We start from the raw sequence: 19,680 nt of genomic DNA on the forward strand, positions 1-19,680 counted from the left end.
TGGAGCAGACCTAATGTTGAATGACCTAATTCTGCTCCTATGTCTTATGATCTAAGCATCACTAAGGACCCCACATATAAATACAGCAGTGCCATATTGAAATAATGGGCTGCTTTCAGACTACCTACCAATTGGTAAGAGTAGATCTTTCACTTAGAAGTGTTAAAATATGTATTTAGCATAACATAAATAAATTCACTTCCCTACGATCTGATTGTTTGGATTTTTTGACATATAACTGCTCATATTGCTTTCAGAATGCCCTACTCTTTGGATCTCTATGGATTATTGTAAACGTGATTCATTGAAAGGTCTTATTGACAGATCTGGTCCAAAAGAATATCATCTACTATATGCCTCCAGGTAGTGCAAAGGAATCTGCTGCCAAGGCTAGGAAGGAATTTCAAACTCAGAAAACCAAACACTGAGTAATTGCTACCTAAGATGGATGATTTTTCACATGCACCAAATAGTTCCATCTCCTTCAAAAGGAAAGATAACTCAGCAATTTGTACAAAGTTTTCTTTCTTCTGCAAGCAACAATCTGCTGGAGGAACTCAGTGGGTCAAATAGCATCTGTGGGATGAAAGGGAAAAGCTGCAGTTTTGTGTCAAAACCCTGCATTAAGACTGAGCATGAAGAGGTGATATGACCAGTATAAAGAGGGCAAGAAGAGTGGTGAAACAAGTCCAAAGAGATTGGTGGACTGAGGATGCATATAAGATAACAAGACAGGTTGTGCTAGTGAGGGGAGAAGTAGGGAGACAATGGTAGGTGCAGTCAGACATTGACGGGGGGGAAGAAAGATATATATGAAGAGGCAAATGGAGCATGGAGGGGAAGGGAAGTGTGAAAGTTGGAAACACCTGGCTTGAGACAGATGAGCAAGAGCCGAAAGGGCTACCAGTACTGGACTTCAATACATAAAGGAGGCTAGAATGGGACCATTAGAAGAGAACTAAATGGCAGTTGGAACCAGAAATAAAAGGGAGTGAGGGGGAGGGTCCATTTGTGGGGGAACAAAGATTAACTGTCTTTGTATGGTAGGTACATGAAACCAGGGACAAAGGAGGAGGATGAGGAAGACAAAGAATGATGGGGGCTGGGAGTGGTGCACCTGAGGTAGCGGGGACCAAAAATAAGGGGGCACCAGAAGCTGAATGTAAGGAGAGGGGTGGGGAAGGGAGGGGGGAACATCCTACCGGAGAGGAAGGTGACTTAAAATTGTAAAACTCAATGTTTGTTCCCCCCCATTTGCGTTAGGCCTCAACCTGGTAGTAAAGAAAGCTGAGGATGGCCAGGTCATTGTGGGAATGAAAAAGGGAAAGGGGATTGAAATGACATGCAACTGGAAGCTCAGGATGGCTGTTGCAAACAAGCTTAAGTATTCTGTGAAATGGTTATTCAGCCTGCAGCTGGTCTTGTCGATTATAGAGCAGCAGTCCCCAACCACCGGGCCGCAAGGAAACGATATGAGTCAGCTGCACCTTTCCTCATTCCCTGTCATGCACTGTTGAACTTGAACATAGGGTTGCCAACTGTCCCGTATTTGCCGGGACATCCCGTATATTGGTCTAAATTGGTTTGTCTCATACAGGACCGCCTTGTCCTGTATTTCCGCCGCTAAGGTACAGCGTTCTTATGAAACCTTTCGTACTGAAATGGCATAAAGCGAAGAAGCAATTACCATTATTTCCATATGGGAAAAATTTTTGAGCGTTCCCAGACCCAAAAAATAACTTACCAAATCATACCAAATAACACATAAAACCTAAAATAACACTAACGTATAGTAAAAGCAGGAATGATATGATAAATACACAGCCTATATAAAGTAGAAGTAATGTACGTACACCGTAGTTGGGAAGATTAAGCCAAAACCAATTCGTGGAAAAAGAAATTGGCATGTACACACATGCGCATACAGGTGCTCGTGCAAGGCTTCATGGTCATGGTAGTCTTTCTCGGGGTAAACACAAGTGTCCCGTCAACATACACAAAAAGTGCTGGTGAACGCAGCAGGCCAGGCAGCATCTATATGAAGAGGTACAGTTGACGATTCGGGCCGGGACCCTTCGTCAGGATTTGACTGCTACTTTTGTCCCTTATTTGGAAGTGAGAAAGTTGGCAACCCGTAACTGTAAAAGACATGTTGAGGTGAGTTTAACCCTACTAGAACACACCCCCCCCCCCGGGTCAGCCGGTCCACGGTGCAAAAAAGGTTGGGGACCCCTCAAATAGAGGAAGCCAAATGAGATTATCAAACACTGTAGATGTGATTGGAGGAGGTACACCTGCACCTCTGCCTCACCTGAAAGATGGTGTAAAGGAGGAGGTGCAAAGACAATAGTTAAACCTACTATGTTTACAGGTGAAAGTACCAGAGCTCAGTGAAGGATGATTGGGGAGAGATCACAGATCAGAGTCAGAGGTAATCATCTCTGCCGAAAGCTGAATGAGGAGAGGAAGAAAAATAAAACGTGGCTGGTGGTTGGATCTTGTTGCACCTGGCAGAAAATGTTGAAGGATGTAGAGGCTCATAGTATGAAAAGTAAGGATTAGAGGAACTCCATCTCTGTTCTGTCTAGAGAGGTGGGGTGAGAGCAAAAGTTCAAGAAAAGGACGTAGAGATGCAAAAACAGGCTCCATCAACCACAATTGTAGAGAAATTATGTTTCCTAAAACAATTAGGACATTTCAGATGTCCTTAGAAGGAAGACCTCATCTTTGGAGTAAATGCAGCAAAGACAAACTGAGAAAAAGGAACCACAACCTTACAAGACAGCAAGGGAAGAGGTGTGTTTTAAGTAGTTTTGAGGGTCGGTGGGTTTATAGCAGTGGTCCCCAATCACTGGGCCACAAAGCATGTGTTACCGGGCCGTGAGGAAACGATATGAGTCAGCTGCACCTTTCCTCATTCCCTGTCACGCACTGTTGAACTTGAACAGCCCCCCCCCACCCCCCGTCAGCCAGACCGCAAGAATATTGTCAATATTAAACCGGTCCATGGTGCAAAAAATGGTTGGGGACCCTTGGTTTATAGTATCAGTGATAACTTGTCTCCTAAGATCGAGACAGAAAGAGCTAGAAAAAGGAGAGTTTGGAAATGGTCCATGTGAATTTGAGAGCAGGGTGGAAGTTGTAAAGATGCCATTCCTTTCTCCACTCTGTTTCTCTGTGTTACCACTCTCCTTCCCCTCTTTATACTGACCAACACACCTCTCTACTCTCAGTTCTGATGCAAGGTTTCAGCCAAAATATTGAGAATTGTTTTCCTCCCACAGATACTGCTCAACCCGCTGTGTTCCTGCTGCAGAGTGTTTGTTGCTCCAGATTCCAGCATCTGTAGTGTCTTTAGTCTCTATTACATTTTCTTAGCCTTTTAAGATCAAAGACGACTTAATTCCACCCTGGTATCAGTTCTGATATAGCTAATAAGGCCAATGTGCAGACTGTAGACTATTCCACAGATGAGGCAAGGATATGGGTAATATGTAAAGCTTGCTCCCTTATATGCTTACACAGAGTTTCCATATGCGTAACTCTGATATTTTCCCTTTAGATCTTTCTCCTATCACAAATCTATGCCCTCCAGCTTTAAACTCCCTTCCTTTAAGAAAAAGATTGTGACCATCTACCTTATCCACAACTCTCATGATTTTATAAACCTTGATAAAGTCATCCTTAGTCACCTATCTAACATCCTAGCCAATCAAGTTTCTTCTTATAATTTAAACCCTCCAGTAATGCCCCTGCGAATCTCTTCTTCCCTTTCAAGTTTAATGACTTCCTTCCTATAGCTGAGTAACCACAAACGGACATAATACTCCCCAGGTGGTCTCACCAACAACTTTACAGTTGCAACATAACATCTCAACTACTGTACTCAAGGCCCTGACCTTGAAGGCAAACATGCCAAATATTTTCTTCACTACCTTGATTACATGCATCACTGCTTTCAGAGAACTATGTACCAGTATCCCCAGGACTCTGTTGTACAGCACTCTCCAGAGCCGAACCATTTACTGTGCAAATTCTGCCCTTGTTTAACTTACCAAAATGCAACACAAAGCATTTGTCAGAGTCCCATCTGCCATCTCTTGGCCCCTTCCTCAGTTGATCTAGATCTAATTTTAGATGACCTTCATCAACATCCACTATATCACCAATTATGGTGTCACCTGCATGTATTTTAACTACATGAACAGTATTGCCATTCAAATTCTTAATATAGATGACAAACAACAACGAACCCTGCACCAATCCCTAGTACACTGTTGGTCATGGGCATCCAATCTAAATAACCTTCTATTAGCATCCTTAGTCTCCCTCCACCAAGCCAAGTTTGCATCCAAATTGTTAGCTCATTGTGGCTCCCATGTGATCTAATGTTACAGACTGGCCGACCCTGCAGTACCTTGTCAAAGGCCTTGCTAAAGGTCTACGTGGACAGTGCACATCACACTGCCCTTGTCAACCTTTTTATTAACTTGTCAGAAATATCAAATGTGTGACACATAATTATCCAAGCACACAGCCATATTATCTCTAGTTAGTCCTTGCCTGTCCAAATGTTAGTGGATCCAGTCCTCCAGAGTCACCCCCGACAATATATCTACCACTGGTGTTAGGCTAACTGGCTTGTCCTTGCAGCTTTTCTTAAATAAAGGTACACCATTAACTATTCTTTATGGCTGAATAAACACAATTCGTATTGTAGTTCAGGAATTAGCATTTTGGCCATTGACAGAAGGTAACTGAGGAATACCCTGTCAAAGATTTTCCCTAGGGCAGACAACAGAGAGACTTCTCTGCAGTTATCACAGTAGAATGTCTTTCTTGAAGATGGAAACAATTAACTCTAAGATCTCCTGGAATATCCTCTTCCTTCGGTGAGGGTAGTGACATTGTGGACTTGTAACTCAAGCTCTTCATCACTAAGATTTTGGATTTCAATGGGGATCTGTAAGCTACAGGGGTTTTCTCCCCCCCCCCATCAGGATATGGCATTCTTTACTATTTTTTATTCAGAAGTGAAGGCAAAATTGGGGGGATGGCTGCTTTGGGATGAAATTAAGTATGCACCTTTCAAGGATGCAGTCATGATTAAGGAACTCTTAAATGTTCCAACAGGTTTATTGTTTCTTAATCCTTGAGATTCCCAAATTCCTGACTCTAAATGGGGTGCGATCATGGATAGCTTTTATGGTACTAAAGAACGTCAATGATTTAACTGTCAGCAATTTGCTGAGCCTTGTGTGCTGTACTGATTCATCACCTGCTCTTTAAATACTGCGTTTTCTGCTACAGCTCTGCATTCAGGTGTCCATATGCTTGATGTAAGATGTTGAACTGGAAGCTTTATCCAAGCGGGAAAACAGCTTTACAATTTCATATCTACCATAGTGGACAGACCTTTTGATTGGTTCTCATCTAATTCCTTCACCTCCATTCTCACTCTCTTTCCTCCTGGATAGCGCAACAACATAATTTCTTGTTCTCACCTTTCATACCATCAACCACCACACTGAATGGATCACTCTTTGCAATTTCCACCACATATTTCCCGTTCCTCAGCACTCAAAGCAACCACCTGCTGGTCCACTATTCTATCCTCACTAATCAATACCCATTTTATGGGACCTACCACTGAACCACCTGTATTCAGTTTGCAAGAGTGATAATGTGGACTGCCACTTCAACACTCTATCCCAATCCCACTATATCCTACCGGCCTCGTGCATTGTTAGCATGAGACTCAACATAAATTTGAGCAACATCTTCTCTCTGGTTCTGGGCATGCTGCAGCCTCCTTGACGCAATACTGAGTTCTCCAATTTCTAATGCTTCTTTTTCCTTGATAAGATTCCCAAATTCCTGGCTCTAAATGGGGTGGGGCCTTCAGTGATTCAGGTACCAAGCTCTTTCTACTTGTATCAGAATGGGCCACTTTTGCCAGTCATCTATGACGGTGGCTCAGGTTTTCTCTCTCCATTATGTCATTTGACCCAGGAAGTCTTTACTAGCTCCATGCAAAAGTAATCTAATGAGACCTAGTCTCCTCCTCCTTTCCATAGCTTTTTTTTAAAAAAGGGTTCCATTTTGCACATCACAGTTGAGTCAAACTTCACATCCCCTGCATTTTGGCAATGAATTTCAGATTCACACTACTTATATCATGACATAACCTTTCATAAAGTGTGGTGCTCAACAAAGATACCAGTTCTGGCTCTGCCTGGGTGCAGAATGTTTGAGGTAGATTTCTCAAGAAAATCTTGGATTATGATTATGTACAGTCCAACGGTCCCCAACCACCAGGCTGCAAAGCATGTGCTACCGGGCCACAAGGAAACCTTTCCTCATTCTCTGTCATGCCCACTGTTGAGCCATTACGCATGCGAGGTCATTACCCGCGCCTCATCCATGTCAGCTCCTCGAGCTTGCAAATGACGACGGGCTGAAAAGTATGTTTGACATAACATCTCTGCCAGCATTCCGGATCAAAGCCAAGGCTAAATATCCTGAGATAGCCACAAAAGCACTGAAAACATTGCTTCCATTTCCAACATATCTCTGCAATGAATGCAACGAAAACTAAATTACGGAATAGACTGGACATAAGGAACCCCCTTCGAGTATCGCTGTCTCCCATCACCCCTCGATAGGACCATCTTGTTGCAGGAAAACAAGTATTCAGCCCAGGGCTCCCATTGATTCAGCGATATTGGTGCGTTGCAATGATTTTATATGTTCATACAGGGAAAATATGTGCTGTGTGTTTAATATCCAAACGTTACTTAAAATGTTATGATGCTATTGACTTATAAGTGACTTATATAACCATATAACAAGTACAGCACGGAAACAGGCCATCTCGGCTCTTCTAGTCTGTGCCGAACGCTTACTCTCACCTAGTCCCACCGACCTGCACTCAGCCCATAACCCTCCATTCCTTTCCTGTCCATTTACCTATCCAATTTTTCTTTAAATGGTAATATCGAACCTGCCTCTACCACCTCTACTGGAAGTTCGTTCAACACTTACTTCAAGCTCCCCTGATAATTCACTTATCACTATATTAATGCGAGGAAAATATGCGGTGTGTTTAATATTAAATTCATTTGATAAACCCTTTTAGAAACGAAATTGAGTGCATTAGCCACTTATCACCTATATTCTGGTCGTGATTAACACCCCCACCTCCCGAACAGAATCGCTAAAAACGTTTTGTAAGAAAAAATCGGCACGTACACGCATGCGCACCGATGCCCGCACAAGGCTTCATGGTCATTGTAGTCTTTCTCGGGGTAAACACAACGTATCTGACTGCTACTCTTGTCCATTGGCAACCCTACCTGCCCCCGGGTCGGCCGGTCCGCAAGAATATTTTCAATATTAAACCGATCCGCAGTGCAAAAAAGGCTGGGGACCCCTGATGTACATAATTCTTGGTGCAGTTGAAAGCCTCTCTAACAAATGATACTGGAATTCTGATTGGGGCCTGTGTATGAATAACTTCAAGGCTGCACACTCAAAACATACTTGTGTATATATTCACCAGGATCAAGATCACAGGGGGCCAAGTGAAAAACAACATGATCCTTGTAGAACACTATGTATTATAATAGACTGTTAGATATGTTTTGTCTTACATATCCTGCATAACTTCACCAGCAAGAGGGTTCATACTTTCTAAGGCCCTACAGCAGAAGGAAGAGGAATGGAGGTTGTAGGGTAGGAAGAGGAGGGATAGGCTGAATAGGAACGACTGTATCAGGTGATTTCAGTATTCAACCATATATCATCTGTGCCCTATGCGCAGTCCTGGAATCCTCGGTATATACAGGACATTTCCCCTGCACTTCATCTTATCCATTAAGATGCTGAAGTCAAATTTTGAGAAGTAAGGGCACACTTAATTCTCCTGCATAGCCTCATTTTTAGCCACGAGGACTAAAAATAGACTTCAAGCAGTATTGTGGATATTTGGAAAATGCCCTATAAGGTCTAGGGGCTGTCAGATAGTGTAGTTATGGGCTGACAGAGTTCTGAGCTGCTTTGGTTGGGGCCTGTATATGAACAACTTCCAAGTAATGGTGTGCACTCAAAAGACCTTGGTAAGTAGGATTAAGGTGACTCCTAAGGAACTCTATACATACATCAAGAGTAAAAGGATAACTAGGGAGAGGGTGGGACCACTTAAGGATGATATATGGGGTCCCATTTGCCTGGATACAGAGAATGTGGATCAGGTACTTAATGAGTACCTTGCTTCAGTATTTACCAAGGAAGAGGATATGGCAGACCAGGAGATCAGTGCTGATTATATAAACACTGTAAGAGCGTTTAGAGGTCAAAGAGGAGGAAGTGTTGGGCCACCTTAAGAGTATTAAGACCATAAGGCATAGGAGCAGAATTAGGCCATCTGGCCCATTGAGTCTGCTCCTTCAATCATGACTGATCATTTTTTTTAAATCTCCTCCACAACTCCAGTTCCCAGCCTTCTCCCCGTAACCTTTGATGCCATGTCCAATCAAGAACCTATCAATCTCTGCCTTAAATACACCCAATGACCTGGCCTCCACAGCTGCACATGGCAACAAATTCACCACCCTTTGGCTAAAGAAATTTCTCCACCCCTCTGTTTTGAAAGGGCGCCCCTCTATCCTGAGGCTGTGCTCTCTCGTCCAAGACTCTCCCATCATGGGAAATATCCTTTCTACATTTACACTGTCTAGGCCTTTCAATATTTGAAAGGTCTCAATGAGATCCCCCCTCATCCTTCTGAATTCCAGTGAGTACAGACCCAGAGCCATCAAACCTTCCTCATATGATAATCCTTTCATTCCTGGAATCATCCTTGTGAACCTCCTCTGGACCCTCTCCAATGCCAGCACATCTTTTTTAAGACGAGGGGCCCAAAACTGTTCACAATATTGAAGGCAAGGCCTCAGCAATGCCTTATAAAGCCTCAGCATCACATCCTTGCTTTTGTATTTTAGACCTCTTGAAATGAATGCCAATATTGTATTTGCCTTCCTCACCACCACCTCAACCTGCAAGTACAAGGACTCACAAGTCCCTCTGCATCTCAGATTCCTGGATTTTCTCCCCATTTAGAAAATAGTCTGCACATTTATTTCTACTACCAAAGTGCATGACCATGCATTTTCTAAAATTGTATTTCATTTGCCACTTTGTCTATTCTCCTAACCTGACCAAGTCCTTCTGCATCCTCTTTCCTCAACACTACCTGCCCCTCCACTAATCTTCATATCATCTACAAATTTGGCCACAAAGTCATCTATTCTATCATCTAAATTATTTATATACAGCATAAAAAGAAGTGGTCCCAACACCAACCCCTGCAGAACACCACTGGTCACTGGCAGCCAACCAGAAAGCAGCCTTTTATTCTCACTGGCTGCGTCCTATCAATCAGCCAATGTTCTGACCATGTTAGTAACTTTCCTGTAATACCATGGGCTCTTAACTTGGTAAGCAGCCTCATATGTGGCACCTTGTCAAAGGCCTTCTGAAAGTCCAAATATACAACATCCATTGCATCCCCTTTATCTATCCTACTTGTAATCTCCTCAAAGAATTCCAACAGGTTCGTCAGGCAGGATTTACCTGAAGGAAACCATGCTGACTTTGTACCATCTTGTCCTGTGTCACCAAGTACTCCATAACCTCATCCTTAACAATTGATTCCAACATCTTCCCAACCACTGAGTTCAGGCTGAATGGTCTATAGTTTCCTTTCTGTGCCTTCCTCCTTTCTTAAAGAGTGGAGTGACATTTGCAATTTTCCAGTCCTCTGGCACCATGCCAGAGTCCAGTGATTTTTTTTTGAAAAATCATTTCTAATGCCACCACAATCTCTAACTCTCCCTCTTTCAGAACCCTAGGATGCAGTTCCTCTGGTCCGAGTGACTTATGTACCTTTAAGTCTTTCAACTTTTTGAGCACCTTCTCTCTTGTAACAGTAACTACATCTACTTCTCTTCCTTACACACTACAACATTAGGCATACTATTAGTGTCTTCCACAGTGAAGACTGACGCAAAATACTCATTTAGTTCATCAGCCATGTCCTTGTCCCCCGTTAGTATTTCTCCTGCCTTATTTTCTAGCGGTCCCTATACCCACCCTCATTTCTCTTTTTATTTTTAATATACTTAAAAACCTTTACTATCCACTTAGATATTACTTGCTAGCTTGCTTTCATATTTCATCTTTTCCCTTCTAATGATTTTTTTAGTTGCTCTCTAGGTTTTTAAAAACTTCCCAATCCTCTTTTTCCCACTAATTTTTGCTTTATTACATGCCCTTTCTTTTGCTTTCACAATAGCTCTGACTTCTCTGGTCAGCCACGGTTCCACTAGTTTACCATTTGAGTCCAATTTCATTTTTGGAATACACATGTCCTGCACCTTCCTTACTTTTTTCCCAGAAACGCATGACATTGCTGCTCTGCTGACATCCCTGCCAATAGCTCCTTCTAATTTACCTTGGCCAACTTCTCTCTCATACCATTGTAATTTCCCTTACTCCACTAAAACATTGCTACATCAGACTTTACTTTCACCCTATCAGATCTTAAGTTGAACACAATCATATTGTGATCACTGGTTCCTATAGGGTTCTTTTACCTTAAGCTCCCTAATCGCCTCCGATTCATTACGTAACACCCAATCCAGTATAGCTGATCCCCTAGCAAGCTCAACAACAAACTGCTCCAAAAAGCCATCTCTTAGGCATTCCCAATAGACCTGCATATTAAAATCTCCCATGACTACCATAACATTGCCCTCTTGATTCGCCTTTTCTATTTCCTGTTGTAACCTGTGGTCCACCTCCCAGCCACTGTTGGGAGGCCTGTATATAACTGCCATCAACATCCTTTTACACTTGCAGTTTCTTAACTCAACCCACAAGGATTCAACATCTTCCAATCCTATGTCACATCTATGTCAAATCCTATGGAGGGATTTGATGCCATTCTTTACCAGTAGAACCACACCACCCCCTCTGCCTACCTTCTTATCCCTCCAATATAACATGTAACCTTGGACGTTCAGGTCCCAACTACAACCATCTTTCAGCCACGATTCAGTGATGGCCACACATCATATCTGCCAATCTGTAATATTGCAAAAAGATCATCCACCTTGCTTTTTCTACTACACGCATTTAGATACAATACCTTGAGTACGGTATTTGCTATCCTTTCTGATTATGCATCCCTAATGATTCGATACTCAGCCTGTTGGCTGCAACGAAGTCCCAACACCTGCCTGCCCTTCCTGACAATCTGACTGCATGCTATCTTTATTTTCTTACTATCTATCCTATCCTGAGTCCCTTCACTCCATTTCCCACCCCCTGCCAAGTTAGTTTATTCCCTCCCCAGCAGCTTGAACCTGCCTGTGAGAATATTGGTCGCCCTCGGGTTCAGATGCAATCTGTCATTTTTGAATAGGTCATACCTCCCCCAGAAGAGATCTCAATTATCCAAGAACCTGAAGCCCTGCCCCCACACCAGCTTCTCAGCCACACATTTATCTGCCAAATCATCCTGTTTCTACCCTTACTGGTGCGTGGCACAGGCAGCAATCCAGAAATTACTACCCCGGAGGTCCTGCTTCTCAGCTTTCTACCTAGAGCTCTAAAGTCTCTTTTCAGGACCTCATTGCTTTTCCTTCCTATGTCATTGATCCCTGACCCTGGCATCTGGGAGGCAACATATTATCCAGGTGTCCCGTTCATGTCTACAGAATCTCCTGTATGTTCCCCTCACTATGGAGTCTCCTATCACTACACTCCCTTCTTCTCTCTCCTTCCCTTCTGCACCATGGACCCATGCTCAGCGCATGTAAATCGGCACCCATTGCATTCTTTCGGGAGGTCATCCCCGACAAAAGTAACCAAAGTGGTATACTTGTTTTTGAGGGGAATGGTCACAGGGGTGCTCTACTCTAACTGCCTATTTCTATTTCTCCTGACAGTCACCCAGCTACTCACCCCCTGCAACTTTGGGGTGAATACCTTCTTGTAACCTTGATCAATCATATGCTCACTCTCCCATACAAACTGAAGGTCATCCAGTTGCTGCTCCAGATCCCTAACACAGTCTTCAAGAAGCTGCAGCCAGATGCACTTCACGCAGATTAGTTCCCCGGGAGACTCTGGGTCTCCAAGTTCTCCGACATCCAGCATAAAGAGCACACCAGTCATTTAAATGGTACAGTAAAAGAGGGGGAAAAAACACAAGGAAACCTTAACAGATGCTTTACACAGAGCCGACACCTCTTTTGAGCCAAATCCTGTCGCTTCTACTCTCGCCACTGGCCTACTCCCAACAATGGCCATTCCGCTTATCCATTCTGTACTTTTATTTGGTTTGTAGAGCTCGGTTGACGCCGCTGATAGGCCAAGTATTAAGGTGGATAAGTCCCCAGGGCCTGATGGAATTTACCCCAAATTACTGAAGGAGGCAAGAGAGGAGATTGCTGAACCCTTGATCAGTATCTTTGTGTCCTCTGTAGTCACAGGCAAACTCAAATGACTGGCGAGTGGCTAATGTACCCCTATTTAAGAAGGGAATAAGGAAAAATCTTGGGAAAAATTCTTAGGATAGAATATATGAGCATTTGGAAACCCATTGCCAATTTAGGGAAAGCTAACATGGCTATGTTTATGCCTTACCAACTTGACTGAATTTTTTGACAAGGTGACAAATGACATTGGTGAGGGTAGAGTAGTGGATGTTGTCCACATAATTTCAGTAAGGTATTTGATGAAGTCCCTCTTGGGAGGCTAATCCAGAAGATTAAGCATGGGGTCCGCAGTGAATTGGCTGTTTAGATTCAGAACTGGCTTGCACATAGAAGACAGAGGGTAGTGGTTGAAGGAACTTACTTGAGCTGGAGGTCTGTAATTAGTGGACTTCCGCAGGGATCTATCTGTGCTGCGGCCTTTGCTGTTTGTAATGTATCTAAATGACCTAGAAGGGTGGGTTAGTACGTTTTCGGATGATACCAAGATTGGTGGAGTTATGGATAGTCTAAAAGAGTAGCAAAGAATACAGCACGATATAGACTAGTTGCTGTTGTGGGTTGAGAAATGGCAGGCAGATGGAGTTTAATCCAGACAAATGTGAGGTGTCGCACCTCAGTAGGGCAAATGCGAGGAGCAAGAAACTGTTAAGGGCAATGTCCTTAACAGTGTTGCTGGACAGACAGATCTTGGGACCCGAGTTCAAAGCTCTTTGAAAGTGGCTACACAGGTCAACAAAGTGGTTATGGAATAAGATTTATCAAATGCTTTCTTTTATTAGTCGAGGCACTGAGTTCAAAAGGTTATAATGCAATTTTATGGAACTCTGGTTAGTCCACATCTAGAGTATTGTATACAGTTCTAGCCCCCCTTCTATAGGAATGATGTTTAGGCTTTGCAGAGGGTCAGAAGAGGTTCACCAGAACGCTACCTGGTTTAGAGGGCATGTGCTATCATGAGAGGTTTGGTAAACTTGGGTTGTTTTCTCTGCAGCATTGGAGGCTGAGGGGAATCCTGATAGAGGTTTATAAGATTATGAGAGGCATAGACAGAGTGGACAGAGAGCATCTATTTCCCAGGGTTGAAATGTCTAATACCAAAGGGCGTGCATGGAGGGTGAGAAGAGAAAGGTTCAAGTGGGATGGGAGGGGTAAGATTTTTTTACTCAGAGTCATGGATGCCTACGATACGCTGCCTGGTTTGGTGGTTGAAGCAAATACGGAGAGACGTTTCGATAGACACATGGATGTAAGGAAGATGAACGGAAATGGCCGTGGTGTAGGTAGGAGGGATTAATGTTTGGGTGTTTTTGATTTGCTTTTTAGATGGTTCAGCACAACATTATGGGCTAAATAGCCTGTTCCTATCCTCTACGTTCATACTTAAATATATTCATCAGGATCAATCATAGAGTCTGACTCACAATGATGTGAGTAGCATAACTGTGTTCTGCATGTTCAGAAATATTCAATATCATTTAAAAGATCAGAAACAAAATATTCCAAATGATCTGCAAAATAGATTTAAATATCTGCATGCACCTTTAAGTGCTTTTACAAATTTGAATTAACAATCCATTGGAGGTTTAAATACTTGTTACATCCATATTACCACTTCCCAAAGGTCTTAGTCATTCCCATCCATTCAAACCAAAAGATCAGATTTGCCTCCTGATGCCTTGCACTTATTTATGCAAATATCACTGGCAGATTAAAGTTCTAACTCCTACATCAAATTTCATTAGATTAAAATCAGAATGCAGTCGTCTACCCACAGTGACCACCTGACACATGACCACTTGACACCAACAGCAGGATTCCTACATTCAGATGTGCAGAATATCGGGACTTTCGACAGTATTTTCCTGCAAAATCCTAGCCTTAAATCTTAATGTACTTTGGGTTAGTACCATTAAATATATAATGATTAGGGACTTATTGATCACATAAAATTGATAATAGGTAGGGCTGTACAACGTATGCTGACAAGCTGGGCAGCTAAATTACTAAAAACTGTTTAAATTAGGAAAATGACACTTGATTGCTTTCATTGATTAAAAAATAAAATGCCTTTCACGGGAATGTCCTACTTTCTTTAACTTCGCCATTTCCTGAAGATGATTTATGTTATTTTTGTTTATATTTCTTATGCAGTTACCACACACCTTATGATGCCAGGGTGCCCGGATCATCCACTTGCAGTTGGCGTGATCAGGATAAAAGTTTGGAAAATTTGGAGAAGTGAAATATCTATAATTTTCAGTAAGTAGATTTCCACATGTTTCTGAAAAATTAATTAAAACATAAACGTAGCTACAAATATAAAACAAAATATGTTTATATACTACATAAGAGGACGTTATTCTGTTAAGGAAGTATTCTATCTATACTATTTATATGAATCAGTATACCCAAATGAGGATGTTTGATTACTTGTTTATAGTCCGTATGTCAAAAGGCACATCAGTCAATGTTTCTAATTCTGGATGAAGTTAAACAAATAGCTAGGTTACCACTGAATTCTTTACAAACTATTAAAATGATTTGCCTACTGTGAGCAGCTCATTTTTATATGGATCCAGTGATGGGGGTGGGGGGAGCAAAATTGCAAATAGTTGTTTAAAACTAGAAAATGCAGAAAGCAATATAACCCAAATGACCTTGTAAGCTGTGTTCAGATTCAAGTTTATTGATTTCATAGACATACATACACATGCGTACAATTAGCTTTTGGTAGCAACAGCACAATACCGAACAAAGTAAAAACAAACACAACATAAACAGATTACCATAAATTATATCTAACTTACAACAAAATATACAATGACCCGGGGGGGGGGGGGGGGGGAGAAGAAAGTGAGGGAGAAAGAGAAAATGTGTGCAAGAGAGAGAAAATGTGTGCAAGAGTGAGATATCGATCCCAGGTAGTGTTAAGGTTTGCCAGGTGGATTCAAGAACCTGATGCGAAGAAGTTGTTGTTAAATGAAATGACATCCCAACAAAACATTAAGCTCACATGAAGTTGCAACCATAGAAGTGTTACAGCAAAGCAGGAATCCATTTATTGCATGAATTATGCCACAACTCTTAACACAACAATCTTTTCAGTCTCATTCTCTTGCCTACAAGACCAGGAAAGTGCCGATCAAAGGTGGCAAAGTAATGCAGCTAGTAGAATTGCTGCTTCATAAAACCAGGAACCCAAATTCAATCTGGATCTTGTTTTTGTCTGTGTGAAGTTTGCATGTTCTCCCAGTAATCGTATGGGTTTTCTCCAGGTACTCTGGCTTCCTCCCACATCCCAAAGGCATGTAGGCTGGTAGGTAAATTGCCTCTATAAATGCCTCATCCTTAGTGTGCAGATGAGTGATAGACTCTGTGGGGAGTTGATGTGAAGGTTAGAATTTTTTTTTAATGTTATTCTATATTAGTGTACATAGTTTATGCTTGTCAGTGACTTAGTGGGCCAAAATGTCCACTCTCTGACTCGAAAACATATCAGCTTCTAGAATCAGCTGGTTTCCTTATTTTAGGTTGCAGCACATGTTTATAGTCAGCAAGTGTTAAAGAAACAAAATTTCAAAAATAATAAGTTATTATTTTATACTTACTACACTCATATAGCTTGTTTATCTTCAAAATATCTGTTTCAGAAAGTCCCATCAATTGTCCAAGATATACATTTGGATCTAGTTTTGGCACAATGGTTGGTAAGCCAGGACTTTTGGAAAAAGTATACCTAAATTAAACAAAATAATTAATTCTCTTTTTTAAATAGAATGGTACTAAGTTCCCAAATTAGAAATAGCAAACAGTGTAGCAAAACATGACTTAATCTTTTCATTTCATTTAACAGAGTTGACAATTGAGCAAGGATGCCTTGGTCATCCGGGTGGTGAATAATGCACACTTATGCGTTGCTTGGTCCTTGAGGAATACGGATTAAGAGGAGAATGCACAACAATCATAGGCAAGGAAGAAATGAGGGGTTTGAGGTGTATATGAAATGCAAGAGAACACTTGAAAGGGAAATCAGAAGGGCTAAAAGAAGGCTTTAGGTTGCTGTAGCAGACAAGGTGAAGTAGAATCCCAAGGGCTTCTACAAATATAGTATTAAGACCAAAATGATAGCAAGGGACAAAACTGGTTCCCTGGAAAATCAGTGTGGTCATCTATGCATGGAACCAGAAGAAATGGCGGGGGGGTATTTACTTGTGAGGTGGACACAGAGTCAATAGAATTGAGGCAAAACAGTAGTGAGGTTATGGAACATATACGAACCCCCACAGAAAAATCTGAGGCAAATTAGGGTGGATAAGTCTCCAAGGCCTGACAAGCTATTCTCCTTGGATCTTGTGGGAATCTGATGCAAAAATCAGAGGTGCCTTGGCAGAAGTATTTAAAACATTCTTAGTCACAAGTGCTGCAGGATAGCCAGAAAATTATAGGCCCAATGTCTGCAGTAGGTGAATTATTGGCAGGTATACTGAAGGACCAGATACACTGTATAAGTATTGGAATAGAAAGGTCCTCATTAGGGATAGTCAAGCAACTCCTCTAGGGATAGTCAACATGGCTTTGCGTGTGGTAGGTTATATTTAATCAATTGTATATTTTCGAGGAGGGCAGCAGGAAAGTTGATGAAGACTGTAGACATTATCTACATAGACCTTTGACAAAGTCTCACATGTGAGGCTGGTGCAAAATGTTCAGTCACTTGGAATTCAGAATGAAGTAGTAAACTGGATTCAACACTAGCTTAATGAGACAAGTCAGTGTGGTAGACCATAAAATATAGAGTATTAGAAAATAGGCCATTCAGCCCATCAAGTCTGCTTCACCATTCCATCATGGCTGATTTAATATTCTTCTGAAATCTGTTCTCTTGACCCTTAATACACTTAGTAATCAAGAACTTATCAGTTATTGCGGTTCGACTGTCATCCCTGTCAGTGTTGTCTTCCAATCAATTTTGGCCAGTTCCTCTCTCAAGTCTCTGTAATTCCTTTTACTCCACTGTAATACTGATGCCTTTAATTTCAGGTTCTCCCTCTCAAACTGCAGGGTGAATTCTTTCGTTTTAAGATCACTATCTCCTTGGGGTTCTTTTACCTTAAGCTCCCTAAATCAAATTTGGTTCATTACGCAACACCCAATCCACAATTGCCTAGTAGACTCAATCACAAGCTGCTCTAAAAAGTCATCTCGTAGGCTTTCTACAAATTCTTTTTCCTGAGATCCATCACCAACCTGATTTTTTCCAATTAACCTGCATATTGGAATCCTTCATGACTATTGTAAAATTGGCTTTTTTTACATTACTTTCCACATTCCTTTTCTATCTCCTCTTGTAAATTGTACCCCACAACCTCGCCACTGTTCAGAGGCCTGTATATTACTCCCATTAGGGTTTTTCTTTACCCTTGCAATTTCTTAATTCTTACCCACAAGGATTCTACATCTTCCAATCCTATGTTGGCTCTTTCCAAGGATTTTATTTTATTTTTACCAACACAGCCACTTCACCCTCTGCCTATCACACTGTCCTTTCAATCCTTGTATGTTAAGCTCCCAACTATGATCTTCTTTCTGCCATGACTCACTAATGCCCACAACATCATACCTGCCAACTGTTAACTACAAGATTATCAAATTCTATCCCTAAGAATTCTCTCCAGTAACTTCCCTACCACTGACATGAGACTCACCAGTCTATAGTTTCCAGGATTATCCTGGTTCCCTTCTTGAATAACATTAGTTTCTTGCCAGCCCCCGAGACCTCGCCTGTGGTTAGAGAGGACACGAAGATATTGCTCAAGACCCTAGCAATCTCATCTCTTGCCTCTCTCAATAACCTATTAGCCTGGGAACTAATCCACCTTAAAGCTCTATAAGAGACCTAACACTAACTCCTCCTTTAGCTTGAAATACCCTAGCATATTAATATACTCAGAAATGATCGGCCTATCCTCCACGTCCTTCTTAGTAAATATGGATGTAAAGTACTCATTTAGGACCTCATCCACATTCATTGCATCCAAGCAAATGTTCCCCCCTTTATCCTTGAGTAGTCCTACTCTCTCTCCCTAGTTACCCTTTTGCTCTTCATCTATGTATAGAATATATTGGGATTCTCTTTAATCCATGAATTTTTCATCATCCCTCTTGGCTTTCCTAATTCCTTTGAGTTCTTTCTGGTTTCTTTATAATTGTCAAGGGCTGTGTTTGATCTAGTTTCCTAAACTTTTTCCTTTTCCTTCTGCATAACTTCATCACCTTCCTCAATATCCAAGGTTCTCTTACCTTGTCACCCCTCGTCACCCTTCTCATTCCTTCTAATTGCAACATACTTGTCCTATACTCTGTGCAGTTAGTTGATCTTTAACCCATCTGCCGGATGACCAGAACAACAAACACAAAATTCTGGAGGAAATCAGTAGGTGAGGCAGCATCTATGGAAATGAATATAAAGTCGACGCTTTGGACCAAGACCCTTCATTAGCACTGAAAAGGGGGAAGATGCCAGGATAAAAATGTTGGGGGGGGGGGTGGAGAGAAGGAGGACAAGTTAGAAGGTGAAGCCAGTTAGGTGGAGAAGGTGAAGGGCTGAAGAAGGAGGAATCTGACAGAAGAGGAGAGTGGACCATGAGAAAGGGGGAAGGAGGGGCACTGGGCAAGGTCAGAGGCAAGAAGAAATAGAAGAAAAGGGAAGGGAGAGAGAGGGAAAAACTATAAATAAGTATCAGAGGGAGAAATTGATATTCATGCCATTAGGTTGGAGGCTACCCAGACAGAATACAAGGCGTTGCCGCTCCACCCTGAGAGTGGCCTCTTTATGGCAGAAGATGCAGCATGAACCAACATAGAAACATAGAAAATAGGTGCAGGAGTAGGCCATTCGGCCCTTCAAGCCTGCACCACCATTTATTATGATCATGGCTGATCATCCAACTCAGAACCCCGCCCCAGCCTTCCCTCCATACCCCCTGACCCCCGTAGCCACAAGGGCCATATCTAATTCCCTCTTAAATATAGCCAATGAACTGGCCTCAACTGTTTCCTGTGGCAGAGAATTCCACAGATTCACCACTCTCTGTGTGAAGAAGTTTTTCCTCATCTC

At 42.0% G+C, this 19,680-nt stretch overlaps 1 protein-coding gene across 3 annotated transcripts in view; it reads right to left on the reverse strand.

Moving 5' to 3' along the window:
- Positions 1–19,680, reverse strand: part of LOC140205051 (hatching enzyme 1.2-like) — a 109,922-nt gene that overhangs the window by 19,695 nt on the left and 70,547 nt on the right. For all 3 annotated transcript variants that reach the window (XM_072272169.1, XM_072272168.1, XM_072272170.1), the window contains 2 exons: positions 16,172–16,299; positions 14,726–14,844 (listed from right to left, as the gene is read on the reverse strand). In XM_072272169.1, the coding sequence (XP_072128270.1) occupies positions 14,726–14,844; positions 16,172–16,299 (247 nt within the window). The remainder of the gene's footprint in view (positions 1–14,725; positions 14,845–16,171; positions 16,300–19,680) is intronic.

This window comes from Mobula birostris, chromosome 11 (assembly GCF_030028105.1).
Source record: "Mobula birostris isolate sMobBir1 chromosome 11, sMobBir1.hap1, whole genome shotgun sequence".
In the NCBI taxonomy this organism is placed as follows: domain Eukaryota; kingdom Metazoa; phylum Chordata; class Chondrichthyes; order Myliobatiformes; family Myliobatidae; genus Mobula; species Mobula birostris.